Below are 26243 nucleotides of genomic sequence, written 5' to 3'. Positions count from 1 at the left end.
TCCTGGACCCAGGCCGCGGCCCGCGGGGCGGCTGCTCCGGCCCGACCCACCGGGCCCGGGGCTCCCGCGGAGCCGGGGAGAGGCCCGGCCTCGTCCTCCGGGGCCCGGGGTCGTGCGCGCCCCGAGGGGCGAGGCCTGCGGGCCGCGCTCCCGCCCGCCGCTCGGATTCGGGGCTGGAAGTCCCTCCCGAGTTCTGCAGCGGGCCTGGGAGGGAGAGAGGGCTGAGGAGGGCCTCGCCTCTCCGAGGGATGGAGGGGATGGAGGCGGCGGCGGCCAGACCTGCCAGCGGCAGCCCTCAGTGAGTATGGAGGAGGTGAGGCGCGGGAGGGGCGGGGGGCCGCCGAGTGGGGACCCGGCCGCCGCCGCCACCACGGAGCGCGCACCGAGGCCCTTCACGTCCATCTTCATTTAAGCTTCGCTGAGTTAGAGCAAATGCAAGGCTTGGGTCATAGAATCAGACGGCTGCGGCAGAACCATCTTCCCGGAAGGCTGCCCAGGTGCCTCAAGGCGAGGGCCCCTTCTTTAAGCCTAGTCTCCGGACAAGGATCATCTAGAAGGCTGTTCGAAAAGCTCTTTTAATTTAACCGAAACTGCTTGTATTAGACTCTAATCCCGTTTTCTGGATTGACTCATAGAAGAGAGGAAGAGGAGCCTGGGCCGGAGAGAGAAGCATTCTAGATTAACTGGTACAGCAAATGGTTTCTGTCCTAAAGACCGTCCCCAAACTTCACTGGCTTAAAAATAATACGAGAGTTTGCATTCTATATGTCTTTTGCTGTACAAAGCACACATTCCTGAGACGTTGTATATATGCTGAATTGTAATAAGCCACTATAGAGGGAATTGCTACTTCAGAGTATTTTGTGGCGAATTTTTAGTCCATGTGTGAAGGGAATAATTTCCTCCTAATTTGTAGTTTATGCACATAGGGATTTTCATAAATGAAGTTTACTTCAAGTGGGACACACTAGATGTATGTTGAGTAGCATTTTCAATAAAGAGCAGAGCAACTAGTAAGACTTCGTGGCATGTTTGCACACAGGTAACACTTTGAATAAAATCCTGGTGCATGTTTTCTTTCCCTGTGAAGCAGTTAACATTAGCCGTGCCACTGAGGAGCAGTGTAATGCTGGCAACTCACTTAACCTTTGTGGACTGAAGGTCTCATCTGCAGAATAACTGGAGGAGGTCGTGTGATCACTAAGTGTTTTTGAAGAGTCCTGGGCTTGGAATGAGAAACTTTTGCATTCCAAACTGGGCAGGCCCCTCTTAGCACATGTGTGATGTGATCTGTGCCTCAGTTTCCCACCTCTGTACAAGTGAGGGTCATGACATCATTCTGGCAGCATTCTGTCCAAATTATTTGAGAGAGTGCTATGAAAAGCACTCGAAAGGATTCTGCCTAGCATAGGGCAGATGCCCCCATAGGAGTTCAAGGTTGATCAAGGTCTCCCTTTGAGCACAGCCTCATCAATCCAATGCTGTGGTCTGAGGCTTGCGGGTGGGTGGTTTGGAAGGCAGCTCTTCCTGCTGGAGGGTCAACTCCAGCCTGTCATCTCCCTGAGCTCCCTCATCCACAAGGAAGAGCCTGTTGGCCATTAGCAGGCACTGATGTTCTGCACTGAGGCTACCTTTCAGAGAAGCAGGAAGGCCAGGGATTGGGGACTCACCCTGGGTTTCCCTCTGATTCACATTCGGCATAGGGTTAATTGCTGTTTGAAGCTTCATTTTGTCCACTTGTAGAATGGGGATAGAAATACTAGAATACTACTCAGACTTGAAAGTATAACCTCCCATGATTTACACTTTTCAAAGTGCTCTCACAGTGTCCAGAGGCCACCCTGCTCTGACTCCAGCTTACTTGGTGTGGATAGGACTCTAGACAAGACACTGGGGGGAGGGGGTGTTGGAGCCAGTCTGTTGCTGAATCTCAGGCTCTCTGTCTATTTTCTCCTCCAGAGGGTCCAAGACAGGAAGCAGAACAGCCAACGCCATGCAGGTGACCTCGGCTGGGGAGAGAAATGGTCCTGAGCCACAACCAGACAATGGACCTCTCCTGAGACCCTGGCCTAACCCTTGGGAAGACAGAACACCTAGCCTGATGGCCCCCAAGCCTCCCAGCACATGGAGGGTGCGGGTCCAAGGCCCCTCTGTGCTGGAGTCCAAGGTGAGGGCTTTGAAGGAGAAGATGACAGCAAGTAAACAAGGGGCCAGCTCCTGCCCCACCTCCCATGAGCAGTCATCCCCGCCCAAATCCAAATGCCAACGAGTCAAAGCTGGAGGAATTCAGGCCCCACCAGAGGGCTGTTCCCTGCCAGAGGGCATGGTGGCCTCCCATGCTCAGAACCCATCCAAGGAGCCCCTGGACAGCAGTGTCAATGAGGGGGAACCTTCCAGAAATGGGGGATCCAGGCCTCCCTGGTCACCTGCCCTTGGGCTTGAGTGCTGGAATGGGCAGAGCCTGTGGTCTCCAGAAGCAGCATGGATGTTGCCTCATGGTGAGAAGGGTCTGCCACCAGAGCCTGGCTCTTTGCAAGAGAGCCTCTCCCATGGAATTACTCCTGGCCGCCTGGGGGGCCCTGGTCCTTGTAAAGTCACCCACATGCCCAGCCTGAAGAAAGGAAGGCCATGTGCCCTTCAGGATGGTCTGGTCGAAGTGGGAGACTTGGACAGCACTCCTCTGACCTCTGAGGAGAACTATGTCCCCAGGGCAGCCCTGCTGCCAGGGCTCTGGAGACCTGGAGACCTGGAGGCTCTGGGCACTGGGAGCAGTGTCTTGTCCCTGTCTGACCGAGTGGAAAGGAATCGCCTGCTGCTGCAGGAGATGCTAAAGGTCTCAGGACAGAGCCCTCCCAAGGTGGAGACTCCAGCCTGGACTCCATCCTGGGATACAGCTGCACCAGGTGAGGCTCATTCTGCAGGTCTGGGTGGGGCGGCCGAAGGGAGTCCAGTGCGAGGGAAAAGGAAGGGGTGCTTGGTTGGGAGCAGAGAAGGAAGGAGAGCACAGTTGTCTGTCACCAAAATCATAAATGTCCTCTTGGCTTTGACATAGGTTCTTTTTTTTTTTTTTTCTTTTTTAAAATTTTTTGGTGGTTGTAGACGGACAGGATGCCTTTATTTTATTTATTTTTTATATGGTGCTGAGGATCAAATCCAGTGCCTCACATGTGCTAAGCAAGTGCTCTGCCAGTGAGCCACAGCCCTTGACATAGGTTCTTTACCAGCTCACAGGCAACCCTGCCTGGTAAAACCCCCCCTGACCCTCCAGATCAATGAGAAGCCACCCCCTGGGCTTAGGGGTAGAAGCTACTATGACTTCTTCCCTGTGTCTTTACCCCTTCTCATGGTGGCCTTTTGAACTTGCTCCAGTGACATGCCTTACCCCCTGGTGGACCACATCACCCCTCTGGGGCAAGCAGAAATGTGTATCTCACAGTTCTGGAGGCTGGGAGTCCAAGATCAAAGAACCATAGACGTCAGATTCTCACCGTGTTCTCACGTGGTAGAAGACCTTCCCAGCAAAGAGGCTGAGCGTCCTACCCGTGGGGCCCAGCTCCTGCAGTGGAGCTGCAGGGAGGTGCTAGGGTTCTGACCTAGCAGACGGCCTTCTTCATAAGCTCATGTGTCACCCCCACCTGAGGGCACATGTGGTCCTCTCAGCCCACGCCAAGCCTACCTACAGTCATCATGAAGACTGTGCCTGCATTTCTTTGACTGAGACACAGGCAAGCTGTTGGGTTTATCTGGGGCTAAATTACTGGAGAAATCTCTCTCCTTGGTGTCAGTTAGAGGCAGCTGAGAGCCCCATTTCTGCTTCTGTTCTCTTATCTCTGCTTCTATTCTGGGCCCTAGAGCGACCCTCGGGGGACGGGGACCGGGACTCGGGCATCTCTCTGCAGGACTCAGACCAGAACAGGTAAGAGTTCAGAGCCTGCATTTCTCTCCCTCCTTCTTCACTGTTGTCCCTCCATCTCCTCTGCAGCAGGACACTAGGAGACTGTGCAAAGCCAGACAGCAAACCCCATGCTGGTGGACAGTGGGTCACTGGATCATCAGCCCTGAGACCCCATAAAAAGCGTCAATTGCTCCCAGTGCCCCAGGCTGCTGCCTACCTGCTAGTTAGGCAAAACCACCAGGCACAGAGGTGTGCAAAGAGCTTTGCCTGCTGTGTGTCCTGGGGCCATTTCCCCTGCCCAGGCCTGTCTCTTTATCAGTGAAATGGGAGAATTGTAGTTGTTGGGTTACTTCATAGGATTATGATGAGACTAAAAAATGCGATAATGGCTGTGGCAATCTTAGGGAAAGTACATGAATGCAAAGCTTTCACTCCACCTGTTCTTTTCCTAATCAAGGGCATATGCAAGGGTCAAGGTCTTCACCTCCAACCTCACTATGATGCCTACAGACTTTTTTCCTAGCCTCTCCACCAGTGTTCCGTGGATTTGGATGTGCTGGAGTGTGATGGGGGAATTGGGGACACCTGTCCTTCACAGGCAGTGTCCTGAGCCAGGCAGGGTGAGAAGAGTGTGCACAAGGTGGGGCAGGGGCCACCGTAGGCCTGAGCTGCTGCTGTGCCTGTGCAGAGGTTGGCCTCAGCCTCCATCTTTGCTGGACTCTTGGTACATGAGGCTGAGAGAGGCCCTGGGGCTGGGAATGGATCCCTTTTCCCCAGCTGCACAGTGACGTCAGCTTCTCCAGGGTCTTGTGGTTTCTGCTGAGAGCAGAGGTCAGCATTGTTGCTGCCCCATGAGCGGCCGCTCCCTGCATGAGTTCTGTTAGTTTGACCAGCCCTTCAGAAAATGTGGGCAGGGCCTCTCTTAGTCCATTTGTCTTAGTCCAAATGTCTTAGTCCATTTGGGCCACTGTAACAAAATGCCATCAGCTGCATGGCTTACAACAACAGAAATGTGTATCTCACAGTTCTGGAGGCGGAAGTCCAAGATCAAAGAGCCAACAGATTCAGTGTCTGGTGAAGGCAGGTCTCCTGGCTCATAGATGTCACTTTCTCACTATATTTTCACATGATAGGAGGAGGCCAGAATGCTCTCTGGGGTCCCTTTACAAGGGCACTAATCACCTCCCAAAGGCCTCCCTTCCTAATCGCATCATACTGGGGATTGGGATTCAACATATGAATCTGGGGGGACCAGAGCAACCCCTGGCCCTGCACTCTGTTGTAACAAAGCAGGGGCTGCCCAGTCAGGTGATTTGGCTTCTGCTTGCTGAAGGGTCTGGTGGAGAGAGGGATGTCTGGCCCCTCAGTCTTCTCTCACCTCTGAGGCCATTGTTGTCAGCCTCTTGTCTCCTCCTTACCTGACCCTGCCAGCAATGAGGAGTGTGACTGCAGGAAGGACTGTGGTCCTCAGGGATGCTCTGCTCCCCCGCCCTCCTTCTGTCCTCGCCCCACCTTCCCTGTGGAGCCCTCAGAGGAGGTGACCTGGGCAGGTGCACCTGGGTCCTATGGAGAGGGCACCCCTTTCCCTGCAGCTGCTCCTCCACCCCCACCCGCCGCCCTTGATGGAGAAAGTCCCTGGGGAAGGTGCAAAGGTGCAGCCACTGGAGTTTCACTCAGAGGTGACGGTTGAAAAGAGAAGCCAGTGCTCCTGACTTGCACGTTGGATCATAGCTACTAAAGTCCTCTCCTTTTGAAGGAGGACCTTGACCATGTAGGGAGGGACTTTCCCTCAGGCCTGTGAGGAGGTGGTGTTGGTTTAGAACCCTCAGGACAGGGGCTCCTGACTATGGTCTAACCTGCCAGGCCATCTGCAGCCATGGGCTGCATTTTAGAGTTTGCGTAGGGTTGTGCACATGTGTATTGTATGATTTGTGTGTGTGTGTATGATGGGCGGTGCAAGTGCGTCAGGGATCGGGGAGGAGAGGTGACTTAGTGAACTTTAGGACCCATTCCAACACTAACAAAATGTCCCTTTAAAATGCCTAGCAGAGGGGCTGGGATTGTGGATCAGTGGTAGAGTGCTCGCCTAGCATGCTTGAGGCCCTGAGTTTGATCCTCAACACCATATAAGTGTAAAATAAAGATGTGTCCACTTAAAACTAAAAAATAAATATTTTTTTAAAAAAATGCCTAGCAGAAAGGGACACAACAAGTTGGCATGAGGGTCATGTCCCACCTAGGCAGATACCCAGGTGAAGGGCCAGGAAACATGGCCAGATTCAGGGAGGGAGAAGTACCTGCCATACCATGGCATACCCTCTGAGAGGCTCCTTATCTGGCTCCATTCTTGAGCCTTCTGGGTGGACATGAAAGTGTCCCCAAGACACCACAGGTCTCCATATCCCCCTTATGTGGTTTGCTGATGTCACTTCTATAGAGCCAGACTTCACAAGAGATCTTTGTGGTAAGGCATGCTTCCCTCAGCTCTGTATCCTGGAGGACCACAAGGTCAGGGTCCTGGACTTAGTGTCCATACTAAGTGGTTTAGGACCCCTTGCAGAGAAGTGCTCTGAGAATGGCTGATTGTCCTGGACATTCAAGGACATGCAAAAGGCAGGGCCTTTTCAGGGAGGAGTGAGAGCCTCAGCTCCTCTCAGGGTCGAGGAATGAGCAGCCCTGCCTCACACCTCCTCAAGCTCCGCATTCATGCAGCTTCTTGCTCCACTCAGAGCCATTACGACCAGGCAGCCCACCATGGACTTCATTATGTCCATACTTCCTACTACTCTATAAGGTAATGAGACAAGAAGCTCATGAAATGAGGATGACTACAAAGCCCAAATTAGCACTTGGGGTGGGGGCTGGCCCTGTTTGCTGGGGGGTAGTCCTAGGGAATCAGCCGCTGAGATGAGCCTCCAAAGATCCAGGATCTTCAATGCCAAGGGTCAGATGCAGAGGAGACCTCCATCCCCCACTTCAGTGTTGTCTTATTCTACTAAGAGGCAAGAGAAGACTCAGCCCCAGAGGACTGGACCATCCCAGTGGCCAGTCCAAAGGCCAGGCCCACAGCTGCTCTTCTCCAGCCTTATGCACAGGTGCTGTGCTAAGTTCCTGCACTTCCACTTTATCCCAGTGACAGACCTTATGTGCTGCTCCTGGGTCACTGACAGAGACCACTACATTTCAGGGCCACAAACTGTCCTTCCCATCCCTCCCCAGGCCATCCTTGGGCTAGGGGTCTGGGGATCCTGTGTGTCTCCCAGCCTGAATCTCCTCAGGTGTGGGCACTGAGGTATAGGAGACTCCATGGAATAAGCTTGTTGTCTCTCGAGTGTCCCCGAGGTGTTCAGGCTTGGAGTCTTGATGGGGGGGAGCGGATGCAGGGAGACGTGGGGCCTCAGAGAGTGTAAAGGGCTCACTGGAGAGAGGTGGGAGAGCAGGGAATGGGTGCTGTGCTTGGGGAGCCTCTGCCATCATCCACACCCGGCAGCCGATGGCTGTGCTCTCACTTGCATCCAAGGGCTTAGATCCAAAATGTTCTTCTCTATAAAATGGCCACAGCCATCTCCATCTGTCCCTTCCTGGAGGCTCTGAGAGACATAATGGGATTACAGAATGCCTGAGGATCCCACATGAATCAGCATGAATGGAATTGGTGAAACCAGAGGAGCAGCAGTCCATGCAGGGCTGGCTTCAGACCCCAGGCCACAAGGCGTCTGGCTGATGCAAGTGCCTGGGTGGCCCCAGGCCTGGGGGCCCTCCCCAACAGGCAGTCTCCACTGAGAGGCATGCTGCATGCCCAGGCTGCCCTGGTTCAAGTCTGGACCGTGTGTGTGTGTGTGTGTGTGTGTGTGTGTGTGTGTGTGTGTGTGTGTGTATGTGAAAGAGAGAGAGAGAGTGTGTCTGCAGGGGCTCTAATGATTGATCTGCCCAGTGGGAGGTGGGGAGGAGGCGGCTCTGGGTCAGGCTGTTTTCCTGCTAGAGCGCTGGAGGGGAAGAATTCCTAGGTGCCCACCTCCCCTCCCCAGGGGAAGAGATGAGTATCTTTGGAAGAGAGGTGCAGGACCAGGTGTTATGTGGGAAGAGGCGCCTTACTTTCACCCCCTCTGGGTACACCACCTGCCAGGAACCTCTGTGCGTTCAGCTGTCCGGAAGTTTTCCAAACCTTGTCCTTTTGGGGTTTGATGGAGGCTTCAGCGTGTAGGCAGGCTTGATCACATCACTGACTGATTGTGATTGGCTCAGCCTTCTCTCCCTCACCCTTTCCCTCCTGGGGACATGGAGGTGGAGCTGCAAGTCCCAACCTTCTAATCCTGCCTAGGTCTCTGTTTGGAAGCCCTCTGCCTGCAAAAGTCAAGTTGATTACTCTGGAGATTCCAAGGGTTGTAGGAGCTGTGTACTGGGAACCAGAGGCAATGACCCAATGTATATTTCTTATATCACAGTATCACAGAGACTCTTGTTTGAGTGGAGCACTGTGTGTGCATGTCAGTGTGATCTCAGGTGGAACTGCCCGTGTTTTGCTCTCACTGCCCACTGCCTGCATCGCTGCAGCCATAGCTCTTACTCTCCTCCTGGAGCTCCTGGGGGCAGAAACTGTGCTGCTTACAGAACAGGGGCTCAGAAAACTGGCAGAGGCAGGCAGGAAGGAGTGAGTGAGGGCTCACTGAGGGCTGGACCTGTGTGGGCTTGCAAGGGTCTGGATGGAAACAGGAGGGGACATTCCAGACGGGTGAGGCCTGCAGAAATGCCTGGGAGCGTCTGAGGTGGAATGTGTGGATGACCCTATTAGGATGTAGGGTGGAGGCCACTTATGGAGAACGCTTGCGATTTTTATTTTAATCAGAATGTGGAGACATTTAAGGATCTTCCTCATGTCGCCCCCCACACCCCTCAGTAGCAGGGTGATCTTAGCTCCTGGAGAGTGGGCTGGCACAGTGTCCTGGGGTCTGGTGCTGTGTCAGAGAGCCTGGTGAGGGGGTTTGAAGATCATTCTGTCAGGTTCCAGATCTTCCGGGCCCTAGTATCAGGGAGTCATAATGAATCCTGGGGTGAGCATGGGAGAAGAGACACTCCTGCCCTACCCAGGATTCCTGGTATAACTAAGGACCCCCCAGGGCAAGGGTGTCACTAAAAGAGTGGCTGAGCCCTGCCTGTCCTGCTTACATAGCCCCCAGCCATTCCTGTGCTGCCCCATGGTCTCAGACAGGTTGGCACAAAGGAGAATCCATTACCATACAGTCCCACCAAGACTAAAACGAAAAGGAAAAATAATTAGGTTTAACAGCTCAACAGTTTTTTACTACAAAACCTGCTCCCTTGGTGTCTGGTACCCACACAGCTGCGGTCAGGGAAGCTGACCCTGGAGCCCCGTACGTACAAGGCCAGCGCCACCTGGAATGCTCAGATGCAGGCTTGCCACGTGCTCACCACACACACATCAAAGCCGATCTTTACCAGAGGAAGTTCATTTACCTAAGGCCGCTCATCTGGTGGGGAGCAAGGCTGAAATTCAAGAAAAAAAGCCCTCCCCTGGCCTTCCAGAGCCTAGCAGGGGGGTGTCTCAGATACCTGATGCCATTTTGGGCCTTGTATGTCCCATCCTGAGCCCAGGCAGTGCTGACTGCAGGGGCGCCCTGGAATTCATTGGGACAGTGAGCAGGGCCGCTCTGCTCTCCCCAGAAGTGACAGTCTTGAGGAAATAGTGCAGGCCTCCACCAAGGTCTCAAAAAGATGCTAAATGAAGTGGCTCTGTCCAGCAGCCTATCTTGAGGATCCACTCTCGCTTCTGTGTTGAGAGAAGAGCTTTCCCCTCTGGGCACCGGGGTCCTTCTGCTGCTTCTGATTTCCCCTGTTCCCTGTTGCATAGATATCACCTTTCCAAGCTGCTCTGTCAAAGGCTTTCGAAGATCCAGAGCAAAACCACAATGCCCTCTCCAGGTGCAAGATATCTGTTGCTTCCACACATGCCTTTCCTCTGCAGGTGATCTTGGTGGCAGGTGACTTTAGTTCATGTTCAGGGATTCCATTGCTTAGGGAGGGGTGAGAGCAATCTATAAACAGTGGTGCTAGGGTAGAAGTGATGGTCTTCATAGCTGAGCCCTTATTTAGCAAGTGAGCAAAGTGGGGCTTCACCCTGAAGTTGCCTGCCAGGGTGGCACAGGTAGGGGGTAATCGTCCAGAGCTTGGAACTCAGGCAGTTACCCCTGGGCCACACTCTCAATCACTACTCTGGGCTCTGTCCTGTCAGGGTCCTGCATACCTGGGAGGAAGTCACCTGTGCCACTAAGCATGGCATTGTGAGTTCAAGACAAGGACTCTGGTCTTATGGAACATGCCATCCCGAATCCATTCGCTGCACGCCTGATCATCTTGCACAAAATGACAGTAGGAAAGCTCTGTCCTTGGTCATCAAAAGCTTTAAAATATACAAAAGTGGAACACACACCAAGAAAAATGTTAATCTCTGTCTGTGCACACATGAACTGGCTGCACCCTGGAATCTGGCAAGTGTGTGCTCTTTCTAGTTCCTATTATTTCCAGATTCACATGCCTGAGATGGAAGGGTTAAACCCAGACTCACTGGAACTTCTTATTTTAATCCAGGATTATGGTGGCTGTAGAAAAAGGCTGCTCTGGCCCCTTGACCTCTTTGGCTGGGAGAGGAGTGGTGGTTCTCCTGCCCACCTGGCTGCAAGGGGAGGTAAAGGCAGGGCTAAGCCTGTCCCTCCAGGAACCTGGCCTAGACCAGAAACCAGAGCTGGGGAGACATGCTGCCCTTGTCCTGGAGACACAGGAGGGCAGAGGGAGGGCTCTGGACACTAGAGGAACTCCAGTTTCCCCCCAGCAATTAGCTCTTTGTAGACTTGCTGAGGCCCAAACTCTGTGGCATGAGCACCCCAGAAGAGGATCCTCCCACCACAAACAGTAGGCAACAAGATCAAAGATCCAGACTCACAGGCTTGCAGTGAGCGCCCCCTCCCATCTCTAATCCCCTTGGTTACAGAGGAAAAACTGAGGCCCGGGAAGAACAACTCTCAGCCACCTTGTTCCCATGCCCTGTGCAGAGCTAATGGGCTCAGAAGTCTCGGCTCTCAAGACAGCAACAAAAGCTGCCTATTCTTGGGTGGGAATTGACTTTGCCTGGCCACACTGTGACTGCCCCACTCTTCAGGAGATTGCCAGGGGAACTGTGAGAGCTGGGATTGATTGTGTCCTCTAGTCCATAATAGAAGGGCTTGGCTTGGCAGCTGTGTGCCCTGGGCAGAGGCCAGGGTCAGAAAATGGAGAACTGAATGTGGCTTCCTGCAGGGTTGGTGTTCCTTTGATGTGACCGTGGGAGGTGGGCAGTTAGGGACAGGCTCTGCACCCCACAACACCACACCCACTTGCTCCCTGCTTCTCAGATGAAGACCACCTTCTCTCACCAGGGTGCACGGTGGCTGGGAGTTGCCTGCTCTGCTGACCTTGGCTTCAGTCTGAAGGTGGCTGCCGCTCTCGTCCCTGCTCAGTGTGTTACTGCATGATGCCTCCGGGCGCCTAGAAAGCCTGCTTTTCTAATCAGTGGAGAAGCCAGCTTTGTCAGCCAGACACTGCAGCTGAGCAGCTGAGGGGGGCGGGGTGGGCGAACCCAGCTTCAAATGGAGGAGCAGCACGGAAACAGCAAAGCTGGAAAATGGCTTAAAAACCTGGGGGCAAGGCTGATCCCGGCAGCATCTGGCCAGCTGCCGAGGGGCCCTCCTGCCTGCCCACCAGACCTTGTGACAAATGCCCTCCGACAGCCGGGGAACCACAGCTGTCACCGGAAGGTTCCCAGTGTGCGGGCGGGCAGCCAGAGGCCCGTGGCTGCAGGGGCACCTCTCTGGGCTGGTAGCCTCATTATCTCTGCCGTGGAGCAGGAGCCCCAGGGAGCACAGCTGCTCTCAGCCGAGTTGGAGGAGCAGCCGCCTGTTCTGGAAGCTGCGCAGGGGAGGCCTCTCCTGCCAAAGGAAGCCTCCTGGGGCAGCGGGCCTGGAGATTTACTTTCACATCGCTTCTGTGACGCCCTCCTCCTTCCAAAGCTGTGCCTGGGCCCCGCTGGGGTTCTCAAGCACTGACAGTGCCTTTGTGCCACCACTCTCTCCCCCTACGGCCCCAAAGCAGGGTTAGATGCAAAAAAAAAAAAAAAAAAAAAGGAGAAGAGAAGGAAAAGAAATTCGTGGTCTGCCTGAGCTTGCCAAGAATGGCCTGAGCAGCACCTCTCCCTGGAGGCCAGAGTCGTGCCTTTGTTCCTACACGTCTGTCATCAGGAAACTGCCTGGTTCCATCCCCCAGTCAGGATGAGGACCCTTTACCCACATGGCATATGGGGCGGGTGTGTGGGCCACAGGCCTGTCTGAGCCTCCGGCTGCCTGAGTTCTTGCTCTGTGAACCCCTCCCTGTGAGGACAGCCGGGCATATGTGACAGAATGCTGAAATTAACATCAAAGAGTGTGTCTGACTTCAGCCACTTCTCCTGGGACTCAAGGAGGGGAGAGGACAGGATGCAGGAAGGACGCGGGAGGCAGAGGGGCTGCTGTCCTCTGTTCTGCTCTGCTTGCTCTCAGTTGATGCTCGACCTTGAGCAATGTGCCAGCGTCCTCTCTGTGCTGGACACCCTCATCTGTCAAGCAGGGAGGACACCTGCCCTTGGCCAGCCTGCCTCGGGGAATGGGCTTTGCGGAGAAAACAGTCTTATCAGGAGGAGGCTGTGGGCTGCGGTTATTGCTGTCACCCCGCACAGGTGGTATGTCACCGCCTGGGAGACAGCTTTGGAAAAGGGCAGCTGTCATTTCTGCAGCTCTGGACTGGCCCGGGCAGCAGCACATCTGGTAGGTTGTGCTGCCAGAGGACCCTTATTATTATGGAAACGGAGCCATTTGCCGACTTGGTCTGAGTCCAGCTGAACCCCTCTCAGCTCAGAGCCTGTGAGCCCTGGGCTGATGTGGTGCAGGTTTGAATTAGGTCGAAGGCAAGGAAATAGCAGGATTCGTGAAAATGTCACTACCCCAAAGGACCAGAACTAGGATGGGCGATGCCTGAGTCCCGAGTCTGCGGTGGGAGCTGGCGGAGCTGTGTGTGCTTGAGTGGGTGTGCATGTGTGCACCGAGGCCAAGAGGAGACAGGAGGTGGTGCATGTCAGGACCATCTGTCTGGGCACAGGCCCAGCCCCCAACCCCAGGTCCTTTCCTCCCTCCTCCCCCAGACAGCTCCTGCTGTCTGCCCAGGGAAGGAACAATAGAATAATCTGGAGACTCCCCTACCCTTTTCTAGATCCTCCTGGGTCTTTGCCTCCAGCCCCTGAACAGATGTGCAAGACTGGGCCAACTCCCCACCCCTCATCTGGAGCTGCTCAGGGCCATTCCCTAGGCCCCAGGCCCCAGGCTGGGTTCCCCCTGGGCAGGAGCTGGAGGGAAAGGCGCACATGCAGGGCTTTTTCTGGCTGAGCTGGTGCTTGACACTGTTAAAACCCTCCTAATCTGTGTTATTTTCTTCTAATCCCTCCTCCGCCTGCCCTGGCCTATGTGCCACCCTGCAGGACCTTTGGTCCCAAGCCGGAGCCCATGCTGAGTGCCAGGCATGAGGAAGCCAAACATCTGCTGCATCGTGCCCGCATGAAGGCCAGGACCCAGCCCCTCCGTGCCAACCATGACATCGTGCCCACCATTGCTCAGGGCAGCCGGTGAGTGGGGCTGGAGCCAGGCTGGCCTGGGAGGACCGTGGCGGGGAAGCCTCCTCCCTTCTCTGTGTGTGTTTTCTACATCAGGCACTTGTGGGGATCATTTGGCCAGTCAACACCCCTTTACTGAGGGCTTAGAGTGTCATGAATTGAAACACAAAGATGAATGACCATGACCTGCGCTCCCTGGGGGCGTGGAGGTTAAGGTCTCCAGGGAGAAAGACTGCCAAACAGAGGCTCTGCTCTGTGGACTATGGTGTAGGGGAGAAAAAATGTGTGTGCCCAGCTGGAAACCTGTAACCCCACCTAGAAAGGACAGGTGAGGTTCTGAGAAGAGGTGGCTTCTCAGGACCTGAAAGAGGTCCAGATGTTCACTGGGCAGATGAGGGAGGCAGGGGTGATCATCCTAAGGGCAGAAGCCACATGCTCAGGAATTCAGCTAGACTGGAGCAGGGACACTCGCGATGCCTGGTGGGGAGGCCAGAGAGCTCACAAAGTCTAGTAGTAAGGCTGCCAGGCCTAATAAACAACTTGGATTCTCCTCTAATATCCAGGAGCCACTGAAGGACTTTGAGCAGGTGGAGAGCATGGTCATATTTGCATCTCAGTAATGCATGCTGGCTGCAGGGATGTGTTGGATCTGGTGGACGAGGGCCAACAGGAGGCTGTTAACATGATCCTGGTAGGAGGTACAGAGGAGGAGAGTGTGCAAGCCTCACAGAAATCCTCAAAAACCAGAGTGAGCCAGCTAAATAAGGCAGCAGAGAAGAGGTAACATCAGAACCAGATTAGCCAGGTTTGAATTTTGGCTCTGACTTATTAGCTGTGTGCCTTTGGGGAAGTCTGTTTGCCTTTGGGGAAGTCTCTGTTCCTTGGTTTCCTTAAGAAGGGGTTATGATAGTGCCTGTCTTTATGAGGGTCATCATGAGGAGTATATGAGCTAAAATACAAAATGTGCTTACAACAGAGCCTGGCATGCAGTGAGTGCCAGAAGACTGTTAGCTCTGACTGCCAATCATTTGATTACCTGGGGGTGGAAGGCATTCAGGACATGGCCCAGAATCTGACTTGCATCCAGGCATTTGGTGAGATCCAGCCAGGTTGATGCCCAGGTGCAGGGTTAGGCTTGGGAGGACAGGTCCTAGAGCCTCTGCTGACTACGTCCACCAGGCAGTTGCATACAGGATACTTAGAGGAGAAACTTGAGTATTTTCCCTCATTTCATGATGCTGGAGCCATGAACAGGACCTCATGTGGGATGAACAGATGGAAGAAGAGCAGGTTCTGGAACTTTCAGACATAAGTGTCTGTCCCCTGAGCAACACGCCCCACCTCCATCACTGGACCTGTTTTGTGTATGGAGCATCTTATAGAACTGCTCATACCTCAAGGAGTTCTCCAGCACCCAGTACCAGCCCTGGCAGGGCTCCTGAGCCTCCTATGGGCCATGCCAGATCTTGCCAGGCTAAGCAGGACCACCGAACCACCAGGCATGTGACTTCAATGGCATGGTGGGCACGCTGGGTCTGTCTCCATTATCATGTGACATCAGAGCGAGTGAGGACTCTAGTGAAACTGGGCCATGTATTCTTTCTTTTAAATATACTTTTTAAGATATTGATGAACCTTTGTTTTATTCATTTATTTATATGCAGTGCTGAGGATTGAACCCAGTGCCTCACAGATGCCAGGCAAGCGTTCTACCACTGAGCTACCACCCCAGCCCTGGACCATGTATTCTTTGACAGGGTGCTGAACCTGCTTAGTAGAGGCTAAGGACCAGCTGGGTGCTGTGGCATACGCCTGTAATTGCAGCGACTTGGGAGGCTGAGGCAGGAGGATCCCAAGTTCAAGGCCTCAGAAATTTAGCAAGATACTGTTTCAAAAATAAAATAAAAAGGTTGGAAATGTAGCTGTGGTAGAATGCTTCTGGGTTCAATCCCCAGTACCACCACCAAAAAATAAAAACAAGAATAAGGACCTTCAAGGACCATTGATCACTGGGAGCAGATCCTCTGTGTTTAGTGTCATTGTGTCACTGTGGCTCCTAGGAGAAGGGCTCAGGAGGCCCTAAATCCTGATAAGATGTGCCCAACAGATTACCCTTTTGTTTCCACATTTTATGCCTTTTCCTCTGGCCAGGGGGTACTTAGCATGGCTTCCTTGAGGCATCCTGTTCTTCACATATGTGTAGGGAGAAGCCTGTGACTTCCAAGGACCTCTCCTGTCCTGCTTTCCCCAGGTATTAGACTGGATGGGAAAGCCACAGAAGAGACTATCTGTAAAGCAGACTTCCTGCGCACATATCCTCCTGGGCACTCCCTCTTCTCCAGATGACTCCAGCCACTCACGATGACCCCAGTCCTAACCTAAAGTAGGCTCCCTTTTCCCCAGCCCTGGAAATGCTATAGAAATGCAAGGTGACCCACTTTAGCAGCTGCTGCATCCAAAAAAGAATGATTGTGACTTGGCAGCACTGGGGAATCCTCCCAGGGTATAGCTGCAAACTCCGAGCCAGATGGCTTGCCACGGCTGCTGCTAAAGGTTACGCTCTGTCAGAGGGCCCTGGAGGGCCAGCAGAGTCAACACTGGATGCTGCACAGACCCCAGGCCTCAGCTAGAGGTAGCAGGCCCTGGCCCCGGCCCCGGCGCATTGCTGTTTCCCCGAGCAGCTTGGCGAGAATTGCTGGAAGAGGAGGGGTGCCCAGAGCATCTCCAGGAGGCCTTTATCCTGGGTCTGGCTGGAAGCACAGGGCGATCCTGAGCACACGAGCTTTTCTGGGAGGTGAAGACGGGGAAGCAGCTACATTTTTTAGAAGTAAATTGACATAGAAATTAAGCAGCCCCTGGAAGCAAAAACTCTTGCCATTCTTGGAAGAGGCACCTAGATTGGTGTTCTTAATCCCAAAAGGGCAGCACATGTCGGCAGAAGGCACACTGGGTAGTGGCACTGTGCTGTCCTGTAAATGGTGGCTACATAAGACTCTGTAGAGCTTGACACAACACATCGCTCATGTGGCTAGGACAGCATCATTATAGCAATTGCCCCAGAGGGTCTCCTCACAGAGGCCACACAACTCCAGGGTTACAGCAGAGGCACAGAGCTCAGACCAGAAGCCTGTTCTGGAGGGATGGCTGCTGGGGTCTCTGCCAGCCTCGTCTTGGGATGGCAGCTGCCATGGGATTTGCTTGCTGTGTGCCTATGCTATCTGCACTTAAAGGCCTCTCCCTACGTTTTCACACTGTTGCTACCACTGCGTTGGGGTGGGGGACTCTGGGTTTGAAAAACACCTCACATGACTCAACTCGCCTCACTCCTCCTTTTAAAACAAAAATGTTTCTCCCTCAGTTTGCCATCTTGTATGTAGAAGTTAAGGACCCTGATGGGGGGCTCCCTTGTTGGGTTAGGACTGTGCTGCCTTGAAAGCTGGGGTCTTATTTTGTTTTTGCCAGAGTTTACAGCCCACATCCCTTCAGCAGAGCAGGGCCTTGGCCCTGGGGTCTTTACAGGGGTGGTTTCCCAAGCCATGCCCAGGATCCCCACCATTTACAGGACAGCACAGTGTTGCCTGTGTTGGGTGGACTGGCTGGGGAGGGTGTCCACCTGTGTCCTGGGGGTAGGGTGACTCTTCTCTCTAGAGGCTGAGGTTGCTGTTTCTCAGTGGTCACTCTCAGCCTCAGCATCTTCTCAGTCTGTGGGGGAAGATGAGTGGTGCAGGTGTTCGGGGAAGGGAGACACCAGTATGGGGTGTCTCTAATCAGGGTTCTCCAGAGAAACATAACCAACGGGACAAACCATACAGAGAGGGTTATTTTAAGGAATTGGCCTCCCTGTGGGGGAGCCTGCAAAACCTGCAGGGGATGCCAGCAGGCTGGAGACCAGGGCAATGCTATGTCTGTGTCCAGAGGCAGCCGGCAGAATCCTCTTGCTCAGGGGAAGTTGGTCTTTGTTTTCTTAAGGCCCTTTGTTGGGTGAGGCCCACCCACACTATGGAGAGTTACTGCTTTATTTAAAGTCCTTTGATTTAAACGTTAGTCTTCTCAGAAACATGGAGGATAGTGTTTGGCCAGGTGTCTGGGCACTGTGGCCCAGCCAGACTGACACATTGAATTAACCATCACACATGGTTTGTATGCAGAGAGAAATGTAGAAAGGTAGGAGCCAAACGCGAGCTAAGAAGGACGACTCCAGGGTCGATGGCAGGAGGATTGTGGGGGTGAAGGGGCAGGAGCCTGGAGGCCCTGCCAGTGGGAGGGGGCCATTGAACTGGAGAAGAAGGCGGGGAGGAAGAGGAGGACCATATTTTCACCTCAAAGACCATCAGCTGGAACCTGTGTCCTACTGTGGTGTGTGAAGAAAGCTGGGCTCTGAGGGCCACAGACAGGAGGCAGGTGGAGAGTCCAGAGGTGGCCACTAAGGTGTGAGAAGTGGTACGTGAGAGACGCAGGGTGGCTCCCACACACTCAGCGGTGGATTGGCGGGAGGGTGGGAAGGGAAGGGAGAGTGTGGCCCTCACAGGTGCCTCTGATAGGAGAAAAGCCAGGGGTCTGGGCCCACTTGCACAGTGGCCTGAAACTCGGGCTACCTGGCTCCTGGGGCCTGGTGTGAGACAGGGAGGGCCGTTTCTGTTGCTGAGCAGGACCCGACCCCAAGCCAAAGCTGATGGCTGTGACGACTCTCCCCAGCACTTAAAACACCCTTTCCCCATAAGGGCTTCACCACATGTGCCGTGAATGTACCCTTGGGGTGTCCATGGGGGACTGGCTCCAGGACCTCCCGCAGATACCAAAACCTCGATGCTCAAGCCCCTGATGTAAAATGGCATAGCATTTGGATATAATCTAGGGCTGGGATGTTGCTCAGTGGTGGGGCACTTAGCTGGTATGCAGGAGGTCCTGGTTTGATCCCCAGCACCACACACACACACACACACACACACACACACACCCCACATATAACTTGTGCACATACTCCTTCCAACCATCTGTTGGTTGCTTATAACACTTAATACAATGTGAAAAGTCATTGGGGGTTGTCTAGGGGGTTGTGACAAGAAAAAAGATCTCTACGTGTGCGGTAGAGATGCAGGTGTTCTTTCCAAATGCTTTTGATATGCAGCTGGTTGATCCACAGACTCGAGCCTGTGAATATAGAGGACTGGTTGTCCATATTTCCACAGCTCACCACTACCAGAAACGCACGATGACCACTTCCTCTCCCGAACACACACACACACACACACACACGCGCACGCACACACACACCTCACACAGAAGGACTTTGGTGTCTTCCTTCCATGAGTTTAATGACATTTCCTCTCAGCTCAGGCCCAACCAGGCCACAGAGGGAACATGGGGCTTCTGTTTGGTGCTGGGCATCAGAATCAGAATGGGCCTGTGATACAGTGCTTCGCCTTGAAGCCCCAGGAAGCTGATTTGGGGTAACTTTGTGGGTTACAGAAATCCCAGAGCATCGTGGAGACTGTTCCCCTGGTTGTGTGGTGAGGGTCGGGCCAGGGTGTACCCAGGGAGGGACCATCTTCCCCACACCCACCCTTCTACCTGTGACCTCTCTCCTGTCTCTTCTTTAGAGATGGCCAGAGAGGCCCAGCCCCAGACCCCAGGATGACCTTTGCCTGCAGAGACAGTCTCCAGAATGGGAACGTGAGTGCCTCCTCCAGTGGGGAGTCCAGCAGCGGGCAGTGGCCTAAGCAGGGCGCGTCCCCTTCGCATGTTCGCTTTCAGGACGAGACTGCCCGTGAGGCTGAGTCCCGCTACCTGGAGCGGCTGCAGCAGCGCCAGCGCCAGGTGCTGAGCACAGTGCTACCAGCCTCAGGCCAGGGGCCACTGCGCTCCAAGCCCCATGTCACCCACTACATTAACCGGGACATGGGCGAGGGCACGTTCCCCAGGCCCCTGGGTGGCCTAGACCGCAGGGGCCTCCTGGCACCCCCAGCGCCATGGGGCAGTGAGGGGAAGTGCAGAGCCTGTGGCCACTGTCTTCAGGACGGACGCCCTGCTGAGGGGAAGGTGCCTCCCAGCCCTGGGGTCGCCCAGGGACTCGTGGCTGCTTGTGGAGTGGAGGGGGTGATGCTGGAGCCCCAAACCTCCTGTGGCCCCAGCTCCCCACTCCAGCTCTTCCCTGCTGAGCCAGGGCTCCACTCAGAATGGGTCCGGGAAACACACATTGGAGACACCACCATGTGCCCTGAGGAGGGGGACTCTGCCCTGGACAGCACGGACACCTCAGACAGCTGCCGGACAGACAGTGAGGAACCTGGGGCCTCTCAGCCCAGAAGGACAGGCGGGCGGCCCCGAGGCAGCAGCCTCCGACAGCGAGGCTCCAGGCCTCAAGGAGGCCACAGGTGGTCCAAGAAAGCTGAGATGGAGTCGTCCTGGGCCCCTGAGGCCCAGGATGGGGTTCATGATGTGGAGGAGGGAGATGAGGTGAAGGAAGGCAGGGGACATACACCTGATGGGACTCTGTTTCTGAGAGAAGATGCTGTCCCTAAGCCTCCTGCCCTGGAATCTGAGAGGTCTTCCCTGGGGTCCGAGAAACAACCTGAACAAGAACTGAAAAGTCACTGGGACCCTGTGGACTCCTGGGCTCCTTGCAGGACAGCCTATGTCACAACATCCTCCACAAAGCTTGGGCCCTCGGGGCCAGGCAGAACAGACCAAGTTATAGAAGGCCACGAGTCTCCCGAAATTGTCTGCACTTCCTCCCTGCAACAGAGCCATGCAGAGCCCTCTGCTCACGGCCCAGCCCGGCAGCCAGATGCTTCTCTCTCCCCTGAAGGCTGGGTGCCAACACCTCCCACTTCAAGGAAAACCACCTCCCCTGTGCCTCACAGGAAGGCAGCGCTGGCTCGGCCCTGCAGTCCCCAAGTCAGGCACCCACTGTTGGCCCTGTCCACCAACAACTGCAACAACTGTTCCCCCCTGGGGCTGCAGGAGCCCTGGGGAGCAGCTATCCACAACGGCAGGGCAGACAGGGGTCCCTGTGGCCAGGAGCCGGATCTGCCCCTGGAGAGCAGCGGAGACGGTAAGGACTGCCCTTGCTCAGACTCAGCCTCAGGCCAGGTCGGTGACACTCTGGGCGTTCAGTCTTCACTTGCTTTTCTTCTCAGTGGTCAGGTAACACAGCCACACACTCCCAGCAGCCTTTCAGAGTGACGAGAGGTGTCAGGGGAGCTGGTGGCCTGTGGGTTGGAGGCAGGCTTCGGCTTAGCCCAGAGTGGAGGCAGAACCATGGGAAGGCCGTGGTTCCCAGCAGCAAGCTCCATGGCTGCGGGCAGCAGGCAGCCTGGGCTTTGTGGGAATCAGGCTCCCATAAAGCAGGAAGAGGCAGCAGCTCCAGGATCTGCTATTGGAATCCCAGGGCAGAAACCTTCCATGTCACGTACTCACTGGCTCTGTCACTCAATGGTGTTGAGCACTGTGCTAGGGGCTGTGGGGAACATGTAAGTGAGCTGCTTCAACAAGAGACCTGCCCTTGTGACTTTCTGTAGCCAGGCAGACCTGCTTCCCAGGGGGCACAGTGACCAGCAGGCAGAGCTCCTGTAGGGTGTGGTAGGGCTGCCCTCTGGCCCTGCTGGGCTGGCTGGTGGTTTCAGCGGGCAGGCTGCTGAAGTGGGTAGGTAGCACCTCTTTGTCCTTGGGAGGGGTCCCCCCCCTCCGGGGCAGATCCTGGGTGTTGCAGTCTCTTCCCTCAGGGGGCTCTAAGCTATCGGCTGGTTTGCCCCTGACCACTTCCCATGGGGCTTCTATCTTGAGCCCTTTCTGGGCATCCTTCAAGGGCTGGAGCAGAGAGCCAGGGGAGGCCTTCGCTGTAAGACCTGGGCAAGTCACCTACTCCCCCATGCTCCAGGCTCCTCTGTAAAGGACAATAATGGAACCTCCCAGGAACCCCCTGGGGGCTCAGCAGGGGGATTTAACTCACTGCCTATTGCATACAGATGCTCCCCAAATGGCGGCAGTTGTCAAAGCTGTGAGAAATCGTAGATGACAAATTGTTTTCTATCCCAGGAATATAAAATGTCCCCATTTCCAACTATGTCCCATGATATAGAAGGGGCATGACTTATCACAAGCAACACCGTCACTTAAACACTTATTAATCATCTACTGTGTACCAGCTGCTGGCCTGGGTGATGAACTTATAGCAGGCCTCAAGACCCCGTCCATGACTCCCCTGGCCCATCCTCCGAGAGCCGCCCCCTCCATCTGCTGCTCCCTCCGCTGCCTCCACTGCTCTGCTGAGGCTCCCACCCCTCTTCCGCCCTCCTGCTCTCCAGCCTCTGAGGCTGGGCCTGTCCTCTCCCCACCTTGGCCTGGGGAATGGTCAGCCTGATACAGGAGGGATGCTATGGCCTTTGCAGGAGGATTCCAGGGCTCTCTCAGCTTGGCAGACACCGTCGTCAACTCCATGGGCATTACCCTCTCCCTGGCCTCAGAGGAGCTGGAGTCCAGCCAGGACCTGGAAGAAGGTCTGCAGAGGACAGAGTCCAGTTCTGGAGGGCACATGCCACCTGGGTAAGTGGCAGGAGTAGGAGCCCTGATTGCAGGAGAGGGTGCTGGGTGGGAAGGAGACTCCCAGGATGGTAGCATGACTGGCCTCATTGCCCCCAGATCCTTGGAGTCCCTAGACCATGCCCTAGCCTGGCGGCCCTGACACTCCTTTTCAGTTCTTTTTAGTCTGATGTACCTTGTTGTTCATTTGCTAAACATCCCCTGAATGGCCTCCAGCCCCAGCCACTGAGCTGGTCACAGACCCAGCTGACAGAGTCCCAGCCCTCTGGGTACTGTCTGGAAGGACTTGCTCCTGACCCAGGGCTTGGATGCTGAGGAAAACTGTTTCTCTACTCTTCTTCAGCTGTGGGTCTGAGTCATTGCCTGGGGCACCTCTGTGGACTGACCTCAAAGCTGTGGTGAGCCTAGTGCTCTGGCCAGGGCCCTCTGTCCCGTGCCACACACACACACCTTGCCTGGTGACTGCATGCAACTCCAGGCCTCCCACATACCCGGAGCCAGCTCCCCGTCTCCGGCCCTCTGTGCACTCCAGAACTCAGCCTGTCTGGCCAGTCCCAAGAACTCAACATCCAGTGCCTACTACCATGCTGCCTGCCCCACCGTGCTCAAGCCCTAAATCTGCTCTACCGGCAGCAAGTCTTCCCCCTCCAACATCCCCCTGGCCGTTTCTCCTGGTCTCAGCTGTGGGATCTCCTTTTTGTGAACCTACAGGAGCCCTGGCCTGCTCCACCTTCTCTCTTGTTCCTTCTGGTTCCTTCTTCACACGTGATAGTCAGAAGCATCTTTTAAAAACCGTAATTAAATGGCATTATTTTACCATTTAAAAACCTAAAATGGCTATTTCTCCTACTTGGAACAGAATTCAGACCCCTCACCATGGCCGGCTGTGCTCCAGGTCATCCTCCTGGGCCTGCCTGCCTGACCTCACCTGGCCTCTCTGCCCGCCTCCCATTCCCTGCACCCACACCCTGTGTCCTGGACTCTGTGGTTCCTGAGCCCACGCCTCTTCCCGTCTTGGCCCAGGCACCTCCAGCATGGCAGCCTGGTTCCTGCTTGGCATTCAGATTGCAGTGTAAAGACCATCTTCTCAAAAAGACTTTCCCTGGCCACTATTTCAACCAAACACCTGGTCACTCTGCTGCACTCAGCAGTCACTCATGGTTTTCCTCTTGGCTTAGTGGTCCGCTGTTGATAAGCTCTGAGAGAAGGACCTTGTTTGTCTTATACACCACATAGCCAGGGTCTGGAAGAGGCCTACACAAAGGAAGTCCTCAGAAATAAGGAATGGACGAGGGGCTGAACCCTAGCTGCCTTTTGTGTGTGTGTGTGGGGGGCTCGCCTAAGCTCCTCCCCCGGGGCAGAGCACCCAGCACAGTCTACTTTCTCAACTCATTGCCAGTTCCCCTCATGAGGCATTGGTGCTGTGGCCTGGGACCCTAAGGTGCGGCCTGCCTTGCCTCCACCCCAGGTCTCTGCAGCCCGCCTCATCTCCACTCTTGTGTTTCAGAGCATCACCAGAGGCCAGTGCAGGGCCCAGGGTGCCCCCAGCTGCTACTTCTGAAGCCAACAAGAAAAGGAGCAGCGGCCTGGCCTCCACCCTGGGGCTGAAGAAGCTCCTCTCGGTTCTCGGCCAGACTTCCCGGCCCAAGTTGAGCAAGTCCCGTAGCTACAGTGTGGAGCAGCTGCAGCCTGCTGTGCCTAGCCCAGCTTCACACACCAGCACCTCCAAAGTGAAGAGAGCCCCGTCGCTACAGTCCCTGCATCTGGTGAGTCCATGGCCCCAGCGGGGGTTGTGAGGCTGGTGGTGGAATGAAGGATGAAAGGAGAAAGATGTGCCCAGTGGAGCCCACAGTGGAGAAAGGGGAGCCACTGGCTTCCCACAGCCTATCCGGGCACAGGACAGGTAGGCATCACCCCAAAGTTCTGTTCTTCTGCCCAGGCCTAGGCTCATCCTAGACTTCTCCTTCTCCCTCAACTTTGCTAACTCTGACAAGTCTTTGGAAGTGCATGGGCTGGTTATTCTGGAACCTTCTCTGTGGCCACAATGACTCTCTTAATCCAGGCACAAATCACTCCTGGATTCCTTTACGCCTCTTGACTGGCCTCCTTGCTGTGGCCCTTCTCCACATGGCTTCCAAAAATGATCTTTCAGATGTGCAAATTGGAAAGACAGCACCACCCCCTTTGAACATCTGTCCTTCATCACTTATGCCCAAGATAAAGTAGAGACAGCTCTGTGTCACTGGAGGGTTTCTGTGATCTGTCTGCTTTCGTCTCTTATCACACTCAACCCCAGTTACAATGGGGTGTGTTATGCTAGACCTCCTTGCACTTCTGTGGTAAGATCACACACGGAGGGATTGAGTCTTCACCTAAACTGAGGCTCCCCTTCTCCACCTGCTGACGCAGCTCACCCATCAGTACTTCAGGCCCATCTCCCAGGAAGCCATTACGGTTAATCCTCTGGCGGAGCAGGGCCTCTGCTGGGTGCTGCCACCTTCATGGCTGTTCTGCTTTCTCCCCTCACTCCCCTCGCTGAGTGCACTGAGGAAACACCATTTGATCTTTGCACTGCCAAGGCCTCTCGTGATGGTGAACACAGCTCAGCCCTCAGCGCGTGCTGAGGGCGTGGACTCAGGTGGCTAACGGCAGCCTTCCCCCATGCCACAATCTTAGCATGCCAAGCGCGGCTCACTAGCTCCCGACCAGGCTCTGGAAGCCCAGCCCTGTTCCTAGCAGTGTCCAGTGTTGTTTCTCCTCTTACCTCTACCTCTCCTGGACAGACTGCGGTAGGTGGCTTGGTCATGGCATGGGAGCCTTTCATTTCTCAGGCTGCAGGGGAAGAGGATGCCAGCTGAATGGAAATTCCACCCGGTTTCTTTCACCAAGGACAGTACTAGGTACGCGGTTGGCACTCAGAAGATATCTTCTGGCCAAGTGACTGGAAGGCAGAGAATCAGAGGCAGAGAGGGCAAGCAGGGGAGAGGGCCACCGCAGGGCCCTTGTGCTTGAGAAACTCATTTGTGGGACCAGATTAGCGGCCATCAGAGCTTCCATCTCTGTAAAGTCCTCAAGGGAAATGATGAACCATTAGTGAAATAGAGGGGTTTAAGCCGAACCCACAAACAGAAAGCAGCCTGGCCGGGACAGAGCAGGCTGACGTGCAGGAGGACAGTGCAGGAGAAAGCTACATTCCAGAAAAGAAAAAAAGGAGATAAAAGAGGAGTCTGTCTCACCCAGAAGTATTTATGACATGTCTCAGGGAAGACACCGCCAGTTAGCATGTTGGGCCGGCTCACTCGTGTTCGGTGGTCGGGTGGTGGCTGCTTCTCTGTGTGGTGCTGGGGATGGAACCCAGGGCACTGCACACGCTGGGCAAGTGCTCCCACTAAGCTACCTCCCAGCCTCTTGTTTTTTGAGACAGAGTCTGCCCAAGTTGCTGAGGCTGGTCTTGAACTTGTAATTCTCTTGCCTCAGAGTGGACAGCCGCCTGCCCTCATACCTAAACACACCAGCTGCTTCCACCCCTCCGATGGACTGTGGCTCCTCTCAGGGCCCTTGGAGCTAGTGTCTGGAAACTTTCCCTTCCTCCTCCCTGTTCCCTAGGAAATGTCTGCTTGTCCTCCCAGGAGGACTTGAGCCTGCCTCTTAGGCGTCTTGATAATAGGTCTGCCATCTTTAGATCACTTAGTCCATTCAGCCTGCTCCAACAAATCCCATAGACCAGGCTGTTGATACCACAGAAATGTGTTTCTTGCAGTTCTGGAGGCTGGGAGTCTGAGGTCAAGGCTGAGGCCCAGTGGGTGACGAGGAGAGCTGCTTTCTCAGATGACTATAAACTCCCCTATAAAGCCCAAAGGCTGTCTGGGGGCCCACCAGGTTCTGCCTTCACAACCCAGGCACCTCCCTAAGGCCTCCTTCCAAGTGAATGGAGGGAGCACAGACATTCAGATCCTAGCAACATAGATTCCAAATGTAATAAATGTGTGACATTCACTTAAAAGGCTGCTTCTCTGCTGGCTCCATCAGCCCAGCCCCACCCCCACCTTCAGAAGGGTCTCCTCATTGTGTCACTTTCTTTTTGTTGTATTTTTTTTTTTGTTTTGGGGGGTACTGAGA

The 26243-nt window shown here is 54.7% G+C and overlaps 1 protein-coding gene across 1 annotated transcript in view; it reads left to right on the top strand.

Annotated features, from left to right (window-relative positions):
• Positions 1–200: 200 nt before the first annotated feature.
• The window catches only part of Kiaa1614 (KIAA1614 ortholog), a 34145-nt gene continuing 8102 nt past the window's right edge, over positions 201–26243 (top strand). Inside the window, exons 1-7 of the mRNA XM_076873161.2 lie at positions 201–298; positions 1960–2903; positions 3853–3916; positions 13452–13595; positions 19184–20637; positions 21974–22127; positions 23632–23890. Coding sequence (XP_076729276.2) covers positions 249–298; positions 1960–2903; positions 3853–3916; positions 13452–13595; positions 19184–20637; positions 21974–22127; positions 23632–23890 — 3069 coding nt within the window. The 5' untranslated portion in view covers positions 201–248. The remainder of the gene's footprint in view (positions 299–1959; positions 2904–3852; positions 3917–13451; positions 13596–19183; positions 20638–21973; positions 22128–23631; positions 23891–26243) is intronic.

Source organism: Callospermophilus lateralis, chromosome 13 (assembly GCF_048772815.1).
Source record: "Callospermophilus lateralis isolate mCalLat2 chromosome 13, mCalLat2.hap1, whole genome shotgun sequence".
NCBI classification, from domain to species: domain Eukaryota; kingdom Metazoa; phylum Chordata; class Mammalia; order Rodentia; family Sciuridae; genus Callospermophilus; species Callospermophilus lateralis.
The sequence above is the reverse complement of the archived record's forward strand: the minus strand, read 5'-3'. Positions and strand labels throughout refer to the sequence as shown.